This window comes from Camelus dromedarius, chromosome 1 (assembly GCF_036321535.1).
Source record: "Camelus dromedarius isolate mCamDro1 chromosome 1, mCamDro1.pat, whole genome shotgun sequence".
NCBI lineage: Eukaryota > Metazoa > Chordata > Mammalia > Artiodactyla > Camelidae > Camelus > Camelus dromedarius.
Genome location: NC_087436.1, coordinates 89,068,195 through 89,081,885, shown reverse-complemented (window position 1 = coordinate 89,081,885; position 13,691 = coordinate 89,068,195). Strand labels below are relative to the sequence as shown.

The 13,691-nt window shown below is 37.7% G+C and overlaps 1 protein-coding gene across 1 annotated transcript in view; it reads left to right on the top strand.

Moving 5' to 3' along the window:
- Nucleotides 1–13,691, top strand: part of GABRB1 (gamma-aminobutyric acid type A receptor subunit beta1) — a 331,133-nt gene that overhangs the window by 303,139 nt on the left and 14,303 nt on the right. Inside the window, exons 6-8 of the mRNA XM_031435095.2 lie at nucleotides 6,488–6,625; nucleotides 6,726–6,878; nucleotides 9,813–10,057. Of these exons, the coding sequence (XP_031290955.1) occupies nucleotides 6,488–6,625; nucleotides 6,726–6,878; nucleotides 9,813–10,057 (536 nt within the window). The remainder of the gene's footprint in view (nucleotides 1–6,487; nucleotides 6,626–6,725; nucleotides 6,879–9,812; nucleotides 10,058–13,691) is intronic.

Below are 13,691 nucleotides of genomic sequence, written 5' to 3'. Positions count from 1 at the left end.
AGAAATGCTGTTCTCATTGTTTGCAGAGTCACCAGAATAGGTGCTGTGCGAGTCTGGAACCACCCACTTGCCCCGGCAGCAATCACCAGCGACAGCGGCACTACCACACTGCCAGAGACAGAATTGAGAGCCTTACCCCAACCCTTCTACCTTCTCATCTTCATCCCGTTCTTCCTAGGGGCAGCATCTAGCAGGAAGCCAGGGAGACGGGGAGCCCAGCCCCAGTGGTACAGAGCAGAGTGTAGAAAGCGGGATAAGACGCACAGAAACAGCACATGGAGGACTGGCACACAGAGGTTTTAACGAAAAGCTCTGGTAATCCTAAATTCGGAGCAAAATAATTCTTCTCTAGAAGAGAAAGAGTATATCAGTCTGGATGCTGCTGCAGATAGCAGAAGCCCACTTGGCTAACTTAAGCAAGAAGAGATTTAATAGAAGGAAGCGATGCTCACAAAATTAAAAGACTGAAGTCGTAGGCTCTAGGCTGGGCAGCTAGAAATAACTGCCAGCACCACAGTGCAGACTGGCCCTCCAAGGGGACTGGTGGCTTCACCACCGTCAGGAAGCTGGTAACAAGTAGCCCCTGCCATCATGTGGACTCCAGGACCACAGAAAGCTAAAACCGGAATTCCTGGTTCCAGAGCCATCTGTACTGAATGAGATGCGTCAGCACAGTGAGAGCCTCAAATATCACCTTTGACATCATTGAGCTTTATCTAATGCAGGGAGCCTAGGTCACATCCACAACCTCAGTGGCAAAGGAATCTGAGAAATGTCGTTTTAGCTCGCCTAAAGATTAGAACACGTGCCCAAGAAAGCCAATCCATGCAGCACCTGCCACAGAAGGATTTCAAAAGAAATTTTGTGGTGAAATATGTAACATTTTACATGAATTATTCACGCTCCAGGAGGGCAGGAGCCATGTCAGCTTTACTCACCCCAGTAGCCACAGGACTCTTCCACCCCCAGCACACAGTCAGCCCTCAGTAAATACCTGCTTGTTGAATGAGTAAGACACACACATGGGTTAGTGCCTGATGGTCAAGTTAAGTAGCACAAAGCTATGAGTCTGATTTTTTAGAGCTGTCTTGGATTTTCTGATTTGTTTTTTTCTAACTTTAGAATCACTTTGTCTAGTTCCCCAAAGCATGAAAACACATTGGTGCTATTAGACAATCACGCTAAAGTAAATAAACGTATGATGTTGAGTCTTATTCAAAGCATGGTATGTCTTTTCATTTGTTCAAGGCTTCTTTGGTGCCTTTCAAAGGTGTTTCAAATGTCGCTTCATGTGCCTTGCCTGTTTCTAAGTTTATTACTAGATATTTCTTGTCTCTATTTTTAAAGAGGCCTTTTTCTTCTATTATATGTTATGAACATATATAAAATACATGCTTTTATACATGAAAGCTACCCATTCCTATAGAGTAATTTTGTACCCCACAATCATACTAAATTCTATTGTTTGCAATAGTCACTCAGTTAATTCTTTAGGGTTTACTGGTTATACAATTGTATAATTACTAAATCTTAATAGTTTAACCAGCAGTTTTCCAACTTTATAATTCAATTTTCTTTCTTTTGTCTAAAGCATTGGTTGGTATTTCCAGAATAATGTTAAAAACAATAGCAATGGTAGTGGACACTCTTATCTTGCTCCTAACTTTCATGGGACTGTTCTACTGTTTCTACAATAGGCATGACGCTGGCTTTGAGGCTGAGATAGATGTATCTTATCATGTTAAGGAACTATTCATCTATTCATATTTATTGAGTAACATTATTCGTTTTGTTAAAAAAAACAGAATGGCTATTAAATTTTGTCAAATACCTTTTAGCATAAAAGGTATTTGTGTGTGTGTAAATAACTGTATTTTTTTTCCTCCTTAGATCTGTTAATATAATGAAGTATATTAGCAGATTTTCTAATGTTGAACCATGTGTACTCTTAGAATAAACCCCACTCGTTATGCTTTGCTGTTTAATGTACCCCTGGGTTTTGTTTGCCTAATATACTCTGCTTACTTTGTGAACATAATTTGAAAGTTTTCATTCTTAGGCTATACTTTGGAACTGTTTAAGCAGAAATCGCATTATCAGTTTTTAAATGTTTGAGTCTAGTGTTTATTTGTTTGTAGGGAGTAACATCAAGCTATTTTGATCTTCCATCTCTCCTGATTTGGGGTTTTGTAAATGCTTGAAAATTATCCATTTCATTCAGATTTTCAAATTTGTTGCATAGACTTGAGCAGAGCAGTCTTACAATTCTTCACAGCCCCCCTGTTTCCACAGTGCCTTCTCCTATGATGTCTTAGTTATCCTAATTCACTGGTTTGATCGGTGTCTTCTGTAGAAGAGTTTCCTCAAACAGGTCCCTGTGTGATGTGTTCTCTGATTTTCATGTATCTTCTCTGGAAAGAGGCAGTATCTGGGCAGGGAATGGGGCTGTTGAGTTTCTGAGTTGCTGTCCTTTTGCCTTCTTTCCAGATGTTCTGTATTGTTATTCTACAATCCTTTCCTTTCTAGAGCTGCACATCAGAAATCCGATACTTTTTCCTGTGAAAACACCTTGTACTCTCTGTCTGGAAAGTTGTAAGATTATTTTTTTACCCTTGGAGTTCAGGAATGATATCAGGATTACCTAACATAATGAACCTTCAATATGCAAAACGGTTGATGTATTAAATTCAGGGATGTTTGTTTTTTCTTTATGTGTGTTATTTGTGGCTCTTCTTGTTCTTTCAAGGGTGCCCACTCTTCATGTGTTAGCTCTCCGAGATGAGTCTTTCAGAGCCCTTGTATTTTCTCCATGCTTTCCAAATCTCTCTAATTTTGTCTTCCAAGCCACAAATCTGGCCTCACCAGTGACCATCTTCTCAACTTATCTAACACTTTTTTTAATTAAAAACTATGGGTTTTAGGACAAGGAAGTAAGGAATTTTTTGTGTTGTACCAAATATTCTTGTGTGTTCCTATATTTTGAATAAGGTGGGAAATGAAATCTGCTTCTTCCACCACTTCTCACAAGGGACCATTTATTCTGGATGTTCTGCTCTTTTCCTTCTCTAGGATGATGGGGTTTTTTGTATAAATATTATTGTTTTTCTTGCACATCTCTTTACATTTGAGCCCAGCTGCCAGAGCATCCTAAACGGAAACAGTGTTCTAGGTGGAAAGCGTGGTGGGCTCCAGGCAAGTTGGCATTCCCCTGCTGGTGCACCAGGAGGCAGCCTCTGTCTCCTCTCTCTCTCCCTCTTTCTCTTTCAGACACTCAGCCCACTTTTTCGACTTTCCTACATCTCATTAAGGGGCTGGAAAAAAACAGCAGTTCCTCCAGATAGTCACACAAGTGCTAGCAATCTTCATTTAATAGGCTCCCCAAATCCCTGAACCCAGCTTTCTTCCGTAATCTCCCTGTTCTAATCCCCATCCAGGGACCCCATGCCAAGTCCCCAGGTTCTGTCTTTTTCCTGAGGGGGAAAAAATCCCATGACATCACTGTCTACTAGATCCAGACAAAGCCGAGATCTCAGTCCCCAGATCTTACTTCATGCTGAGCTTAGAAGTTCACAGTTGAATCAGAAGTGGAAGAGAGGGCATCAGCGTTGAATTAAAGCTGTCTTGTTGCCACTGCCCATTTCCCTTCGGGAAGGAGGTTCTTGTTCTAGAACCTATAAATGGGCTACAAGGGAATCCATGATGTTCTACAATTATCATCAAATTGTATTTGTTTACCTATCTGTACCTATGTATTATTTGTATATCTTTCTGTAGAATTTTTTCAGAAGTTGTTTTTTAAGAATATTTTTAAAACCGTTGTAGGTTCACAGCAAAATTGAGGGGAAGATACAGAGATTTCCCATATACCTCTTGCCCCCACACTTGCACAGCCCCCCATGCTATCAGCGTCCCCCACCAAAGTGGTGCATTTGTTACAACTGATGAACCTGCACGGACACATCGTTATCACCCAGAGTCCATAGTTTACTTCAGGGCTCACTCTTAGTGCTGTCCGTTCTGTGGGTTTAGATAAATGCATGATGACATGTACCCACCACTGTGGTATCACACAGAGTATTTTCATTGCTCTCCAAAGACCTTCTGTGCTCTGCCTATTTATCCCTCCCATCCCCTCAACCCCTGGCCACCACTGATATTACTGTCTCCACAGGTTTGCCTTTGCCAGAATGTCACAGAGCTGGAATCATACAGTATGTAGCCATCTCAGGTTGACTTTTCCACTTAGTAATATATATTTAAGTTTCCCCCATGTCTTTTCTTGGGTTGATAGCTCATTTCTTTTTATCATGAGTAATATGCCATTGCCTAGGTGTACCACAGTTTATCAAAAGACCAAAGGACATGTTGGTTGCTCCCAAGTTTGGGCAATTATAAATAAAACTGCTGTAAACACCTGTGTACAGGTTTTTGTGTGGACATAAGTTTTCATTTCATTGAGGTAAAAACCAAGGAGCATGACTGCTAGATCATATGATTAGAGTACGTTTAGCTTTGTGAGAAACTGCAAACTGGCTGTACTGTTTTGTATTCCCACCAGCAATGAATGAGAGTTCTTACTGCTCCACATCCTCTCCAGCATTTGGTCGTGTCAGTATTCCTGACTTTTGACCATTCTGATAGGTGTGTAGTAGTATCACACGATTGTTTTAATTTGCATTTCTCTAACAACATATCATGTGGAGCATCTTTTCATGTGCTTATTTGCTATCTGTATATCTCCTTTGGTGAGATGTCTGCTAAGGTCTTTGCCCATTTTTTTAATCAGATTTTTTTGGTTTTTTACTGCCAAGTTTTAAGATCTTTCATATTTTGGGTAACAGTCCTTTAACAGTTGTGTCTTTTGCATATATTTTCACCCAGTGTGTGACTTGTCTTCTCACTGAGTTCAGAAGGTCCTATCAGATTCTCAAAGAGATGCTAAGAATCACAGCCTTACAGAGCCATGCTCAAATACAGAGCCCCCAGTACACCAGTTAGTTCCATGTAGATTGCTCTGAGTCCACTGGGCAAAGTGGATCTCACAGCCTCTCAGACCCTGAAGATTATACCCAGAAATAAATATCTTCTATTTCTATGTCCACACTTGGGTCATTGTGAAATGGGTTACTGACTATGAAAGATTACCCTTTGAAGAAAGGGCAAGTTCTTGGACCTAAGAGAGAAATGGTTTAAAGAGAAATAAAATAAAACAAATTGAAATATATTACAGTAAATAATAACCTCTATACGGCAAAAGTAACAAATATAAAACAATTGTGAATTCAATGAGTTCAGGGATAAGAATTCTAAAAAGAGCTTTCTGAAAAGAAGTTAGAAATGTTTAAAGCCATAAAGTTAAAACAGTTTTATTTCCCCTCAAAAAAAAAAAAGGGAAGAATAACTTAAATTTTCTCACATTCTTTCAAGGATATGTTGATAGTGATCCATTGGCACTTGGCATTCAACTTCTAAATTTTAAATATATTATTTTTTATCTCTTGAGAAAACGTTTCTCGCTTTAATCAAAAGTAGGTCAGCAAAATGTCTACTACATCATATGGTTACTTTTGAAACACAAGCCTTAGTATTTCTAATGGGAAAAGATTTGATGCTTTTTATTTGAGGTGACTATAAATAGAAAATAACCTTAGAAAGACCTTTTTGTCTCTAGCAGAAAGTTACAAATGTAGTGTTCTATATGTCTTAAATGATTTTTAGATTTTTTTAATATATCAATACATTGTTTTTATGCAAGCTGCCCTAATATATGACCATAACTCAGTTAGACCACTGGCTAGTAGGAGCAGAAGTGGAAAGGGAAATAGATTTCAGGACAGACCCTTCTACAATCTTCTACTCATTCCCCTTAAATCACTTAAAGCTCATTCTCATATAAAGATAGCTTCAAAAATTCATGTAGTTACTAAAATTTTCACCTATACAGTAGCTATAATCAAAGGATATAAATAGAAGCTTGCCTAATTTTCTAAAAAAAAAAAGTATACTTCCTTTTTGAACGTCGATCATTTAATGGGTATGTACAAAATTGGGCTTTCATTATACTCCATCCCTTTACCTCTTCTGTTTCCCTTTTAACAAATATGTGCTCAATTATTATACTTGTTGTTGTTAAATAATGCATAGTCAAAATCTATGCCCAGGCACCTGGAATCTAGGCATTCCCTAATTTAACCAAAGAGTGCCCGTTGGTAGACACAATGAATAAATATGCAGTGATGTCAGGTATCACTGAATGATAGATCACAGAGCATATGCTCATTAAAGTAAGGTGTCCATCTTCTCAACGCAGCCACAACCAACCATCAGAAATAGCACACAACACGAAACCTCTTATGTCATCCTGATTTACAGCAATAGCATCTTACCATCAGTTGCTGGGGATTTTCTCTTCAGATCTCAAACTGTCTTCAAAATGAATTTCTAGGCCAACTGAGCTCCATTTAACTACGCTGTTTCTTGGTTTCAGATGGCTATACCACAGATGACATTGAGTTTTACTGGAATGGAGGAGAGGGAGCAGTAACGGGAGTCAATAAAATTGAGCTTCCTCAGTTTTCAATCGTCGACTACAAGATGGTGTCCAAGAAGGTGGAGTTCACAACAGGTGAGGCTGTTTCCCCAAACATGAACTAGGGGGTGCTGAGAAATAAGGTGGCTTCAACCAAAAGGTGACTTGATTTTCTTTTTTTTTTTTTCCCACTCAGGGGCATATCCACGACTGTCACTAAGTTTTCGTCTAAAGAGAAACATTGGTTACTTCATTTTGCAAACCTACATGCCTTCCACACTGATTACTATTCTGTCCTGGGTGTCGTTTTGGATCAACTACGATGCATCTGCAGCCAGAGTGGCACTAGGTAATGCATTTCCAGTGCTACAGAGAGCTGGTGGGACTTAGCTTCAAACAACCACCAGGGATAGAATTATAGGCAAGGGCTTGGGCAAGGGCTGCTCTCATAAGTAGCCAAAGAATGAGATTACCATGAGAGTGCTTGCTAATAAAACATCTAAGTATAAGCACTTACAGAGTGAATGTTTTACAACATAGTATCTTTTTATAATTTTACCGAAGTAAAAAAAAAAAATCCTGGAGTACATTCAACACTATATAAATGCTTCTTAGAGCATATTTTAAAATTCTCATTACATTAATTTTTACTAACTTTGTGATTTCTTCTTTGGTTCCTGCTTTTTACAGTGGAGAACATTATTGCGTTATTCTCAAATGGATTTGGAGACAGCTGAACCTTGTAACTATTAACAAGCTATATCAATTGTTGTGAAATACTATCTTTTGAAAATTAACTATAGTTCAATTGTATCGATCTTAGTATCTCTTAAATGGAGCTCCTTGCCCTTGAATAAGGCACAGACAATTCATCAGCTGCATTCGTGATCTGTGGTTAGGACAGAATAAGAATGATTTCCTTCCTGAGGGAACAAAATTCAGAATTAATCTTGCCATGATTGAGTAATTGCTGCAAGTGGAAGGCTGTATTTGAGACTTTAAAGATTCCTTAGAAAGTTAGAATTTGTAAGGTCTGTCTAATGAATCTGGATACATGTGGGTCTGCGTCATTATTCGATCCTACAGCCATTTTAGTTATCACTTTCTGGGGCTTATTCACACACACACACACACACACACCCCATACACACAAGAGCATCATTCATGAATAAGCTAACATATACACCTCTTTTCTTCTGAGACTACAGAGCTGGATTAGATGATCGGCATACCCTTTCATACCTAGACTAATCGTCAACTGTAAAGCTCATTTTATTGGTTGAGCACATAAGCTTCACAATGTCAAGTTCTGGCAGCCCTTTATTAACCTTTGAACATTCCAAGACTACAGAAAGTAAACAAATAGTTTATCACATCATATATATATATGTCTGCACATATTATTTGAATACGAACATGAATGTGAATATATGCTACTGTTAAACAAAAAACATTGGACAATGCCCACAGCAGGGAAGAAGAGCTACCAAGATCATGGATTGTGGTTCTCCTTACACTTCCATCCTCAGAGCTAATGCTACTTTGATTAGACATGTCAGCACAGATGCTGAATAAGCCTGGTCTCTGAAATGCAAAACCTAACGTACTTTAAAACTCATCTAAGTAAATGAGACATTTATTTACTAGCCCTTCTTGCTTAAAAAATTTAAACCAAGGAGTAGATGCAGAAGTGGAATAAGTGGATTTTAAATGAACTGTTTCTGTACAGGATGTGAGGTAGAATTATATTAGGGGAAATTTTAAATTTTATTCAAAGAAATAAATAGGGGCACTCATGATGCATTTCATATCGGTCCAGCATGTTTAAATTCATCACTGACCTGAACCATTGTGACTTTTTTTATTGTAGTTCTGACTTCCTACTTTACCTGTTCTCCTAAAGTTGAGTAGTCAAATCAGGACATCTAAATAGAATAATCTTGACTGGCAAATGAGGGCTAAACTGTTGTTTGTTTGGTTTGGTTTGGTTTTTTTTTTTTTTTTTTCCCCTTTTCATTTTCTAACTTCTATTCCCTTTGCCGGTTTTCCTTTGTCTCTAATAATCATTTCACATTTCCTGACTTTATTTTTAAGGAACCTCATCAAGTTTTAGATTTTACTTTTTCATCTCTCTGCTTTTATTTTTAATGCCTTTGCTTAACACCTCCTTACTCTTTTATCTCTAGCTGATCTACTGCAAAATAACTAATCTCAGAGTTTCTGTTACTCAGCTATAAGATGAGAATAATGCACCTGCCCTATCGTACTGAGCAAGCTGTTATGACATATAATAATGTGTCATATAATTCATAGCTGTAAGTGTTTGAAGCTGTAAAAACACAATACAAGTGTGTAATACTTACATTACAGCATAGTTTAGTATTAGATACTAACATCACTTCTTTTTTTCCCAATTACCATTTCATTGTCACCAACATAAACACAAAATATTATACAGACACACAAACATTATTGTTAAGGATGCTATATTTAACAAAGTAGACAAAGTAGAATCTTCCTTTTAAAAGATTACAGTCTTAAATTTCTTTAACAAGTTGAATTTTCAGGAAGTCTTTTCCTGACTCCAGGGAACTAATTCATTCTATTCTCCAGAATCAAGAAACTAGAGGTAATATTTGAAAAAAAAAAAACAAACAATAAAATTATATTTAAAAATACATATATCAAATACTTGATGCAAATCATTAACTTTCTTATTTGTTTCTTCTTTTCATGTTGACTCATCACAAATGATGCATTGTAATTTTAAAAGGTGATACTGACCCTATGACCTGGGTATATTACAGATTCATGCAATAAAATAGGTCTCCTCAAACTGGTTACCAACGTTCAGTTCGGTAGTGGCTGCTGTGGAAATGAGTATTACAAGGACAGATTTAGGAGGGATGTGAGGGAGATGTTGAGAGAAGGAAGAAGAAAAAAGTGGCATGTAACAGCATGAGAGACATTTGATAGTAAGCAGTGGGCAAATCAGTGAGATTTTGGGATGACTTTCCATCTACCTTCCTTTTTCTTTTGTACATTATTTTTTATAAAACAGTTCTCAACCCAGCGCAGAGCATCCTATTTTGAGATTTGCTCATGGACTCCATTGGCAGCCTGCAGCTTTGTCTTTCAAAATGTCTGCCCTTTCTGCCCCATGGTTTATTGCATTACTGCCATCATTTGAGGGTACCAACAAGAGAATGGCATCTGTCCCCTCAGCCTTAAAAAGGGAACTTAACAGGTGCATTCAGCTAAGCTGTGTCTTTCTGTTCCATAGGAATCACCACGGTGCTGACGATGACGACCATCAGCACTCACCTCAGGGAGACCCTGCCAAAGATCCCTTACGTCAAAGCGATTGACATTTACCTGATGGGTTGCTTTGTGTTCGTGTTCCTGGCTCTGCTGGAATATGCCTTTGTAAATTACATCTTCTTTGGGAAAGGCCCTCAGAAAAAAGGAGCTGGCAAACAAGACCAAAGCGCTAATGAGAAGAACAAACTGGAGATGAATAAAGTCCAGGTAATATATCAAATACTCCTGACAATGGTCTTCTGAAATTTAGCAGCAGCATGGTGCTCAGAGCTCCCACAACAGAAAAAAAAAAAAAAAAAACTGTGAAATGTTCATTTATCTTGAATAAGGCTGAAATACCCTTCACTTTACATATTTGGAAATTGATGTTGAAGATTACGCAGATTAATAATCTACATAGGCCTGCAGCCTAACGCCAAGCCCATCACATTCTAAACTATATAGTTGTGGAGCTGTGTGCAAAAGAATAATTCCAGATCTACTTAATCAATAAATGAGGAAACTAAAGTGAACAAACTCTTACTCCGAATGGCAGTGAGGCACTAGAGCACAGTGGTTACAATCACAGACTGGAACCAAACTGCTTGGGTTCAAGCCCCAGCTCTGCCACTTACAGGCTTTAAAATTTCAGGCAGATCGACCTATGTAATTCCTTATCTAACCTTTGCTCTCAGTGTCATCATCCATAAAATGGAGATTTTCATAGTATATCTATCTCTCAGTTACTGTAAAGACTAAATGAGTTGTGTCATTTTTTTCAAACCTAGTATTTGGAACAATACCTAGAACACAGTAAGTACTCAATAAATATTAGCTATTATTATATACAAGACATTGTCACCATTTCTCCTTTGCTTTTCATTAGTAGATCTTGTGACCTGTGCTCTCACTGTGGAATTAAATTTGAAGTAATACTTCATTTATTCTTTTTAAATGTTTCTGTAGCTTCTACCTCTATGCTATTTTTCACTGAAATCAATTTACAATTGTGTGCATGGAAATACTGTACCCATGACAAGTTGTTTTCAAGATGGCACACAGGGTGACAACTCAAAAAACCATTCACTGTTCTGAGCATTGACAGCTCTGCTCTGAATGAGACAAAGTTCCTTGCCCTCGTGGAGTTTAGGTTCTAACATGGGAAGACAGGCAGTAAACAGACAAGCAAGTATGAAGAGGACCATTTCAGGTAATAGGAAGTGCTATGAAGAAAGCAAAACAGAGTGATGGGCAAGAGAATGTTTTGGGTCAGATTTGAGGGAACAGGAAACTTGGACCCGGTGATCAGGAAGACCCATCTGAGAAGCTGCCGTTTGACCTGACATCTAAGTGACGAACAGCAGCAGCCGTGCCATGTCCATTCTAGGCAAAGGAAGTAAGAAGCACAAAGGGTCTGGGGCGGGAATCACTTGACATGTCAAAGTACTGAGAGAAGGTCTGCGTAGCAAGAGCGTAGTGAGTGAGGGAGAAAGCAGAGTAGGATGAGATGTGGTTGGAGAATCAGGGAGAAACCAGACTGTGAGTCTTCAAGGTGTATCTTCATGCTCTTTAGCAGGTCATCACATTTGGACAAAGAACTGTCAGGTAATTAGAAATTATAAACAAAGGAAACATACAGATTCAGCCAAACGGTCAAACTACAAAGCAACACACTCAAATAAATGTTTACTCTTGTGTAAAACTCTATCCTCAATACTATGGGAGAAGGAGGAGGCATGATGCTTGCCCTTGAGAATCTTCTGGTCTTGCCAGGATAGAAAATTATGATTGGATTATAGAATAATTCAGGGTAGGATTTATCCCGAGGACTATATCCAAAAGGAAGAAGCTTCCTGTTATCATGATTCTAACGTGTAGTAAAGTTACATAGAACTATACACACTTTATACCAATATAAGTTTCCTGGTTTTGATATTTTACAACAGATAAGATGTAATCAATGGGAGAAACTGCATGAAGGTACATAGAACCTCTCTGTGCTATCTTCGCAACTTTCTAGGAATTGACGATAATTTCAAAATGAAAAGTTTAAAATAAAGTCCATAGGAAAAGCTTAACATAATATATTAAGAAATGAGTATCAGAATAGAAATTGAAACTATAAAAAAGAAGAACTGGAAATCATAAAATTAGAATATATGTTAGATGGATTAGCATTAGATTTTATACAATAGAAGAAGGGATTAGTGAGGTTGAAGGTAATATTGGACTTCTCTCCATTTTTCCATTGCCCCCATTCTTACCATAAATTCTACCACCTTGGGGATGCCTTAACTGACACATTCACTGTTGGTTTATATTTGGTACCGTTGTGATTTATTCTCATGGCATCCTGTGCTTTTCCACCTTAGGACTTACCAAATTATTAAGTATATCTTTATTTGGGCAATCATTTTTGTAACCTCTTTCTTTGTTAGATGCCAAGCTTCCCAAGGATATACACCAGGGTCCCTGTCTACTATGTTTATTGTTCTTTCTTTGGTGGCTAGACCTGAGAAAATACCAAATGAGCACTTTTTTTAATGCAGGACTGCTGAAGACACCTTTTCCATTCAAGATGAATTCTTAGATACCACACAGGTATTGAGTGTTATATCATAATGTTTTAGAAAATTCTTGTATATTCATAATAAGTAATAAAAAGAGACTGTCTATAGTCTATTTTAGCTTCTGCTCCAGACTTTGTTACTGTTTCCATCACTTTGATTTTTAACATTTTTTCAAGCATGCTTTCTATCAGCCTCTGCTATTCTTCCTGAATCACAGTGATATAACATCATATAAGCATAATCTCCAAAGGAGTGTTACGGCTAAGATTTTATAAACTTCTTAAGATTTGGATGGAACAATAATAGATGGTACCATCTCAAGGAGATTATAATCATCCCCATAACTGCTTAGCTTTTCCAGTTCCTGACTTCCTTATCCTCTTCTAAAACCAGGAGCTCAGGCAATGTGTCAATAACAAAGCAAGTGTATTACTTCATCTGTTCAGTGCATCATCTCCAGCAGTGAAGTTAATAATGCAACCTGTGTGGTATTTAAAAATGCTACCCCCTGGTTAAATAAATGTTAAAAATAGAAAATGATATTAGATATTTCCTTTTAATATAATGGTTGAATGATCCTCCTCTTTCCTTTTAGATTCTTATAAACAGTTGAATTCAAATGGCATATATGCTCTGGTCTCAGACAATTTTTATTCGAGGGGTCCCTAATTTCAGCCTTGGTACCCTAGCACATAGAGCAGCATTGATCATTTATCACGTGTTACTGTGATAGCCTTGGCTGGGCAGTCCTGCCAAGTGGTATCTGCACTGAAGCTTCAAAGGTGCTTGCTTTGCCTTGAGTTATATTTCTACTCATTGCACTGAAGCATCTTTTTATATGAGTACAGATGTTCAATCCAGACATTAGGTGAGTTTTGACCTCCAAGGTGATTAAAAACTATGGATTTATAAACCCCTCAGGCATCATTTGAAACTAAAGATGGTATTTAGAGTTTGAAAGATAGATTTCTCTGTACAACTAGGCTGGAAGTAAGCTACTTCTGGGCTACTTTCATACTAACTGGGAACAAAACTAAAAGTCTAAAATAAAGTCTATAGGAAAAGATTAATATAATATATGAAGAAATGGGGAGTATCAGAATAGGAATTGAAACTATAAAAAAAGATCCAGTGGAAATCCTAGAATTAAAAATATTTATTAGATGATTGTATCTGCTGGCCACAATGGTTTTATATATGGTCATATCTGCTGGCCACAATGCCCGCCTAATTGCAAATAGATCCACCCAAGATGAAAAGATTGTATGAGTGATCTGTGATTAGAGATGGAT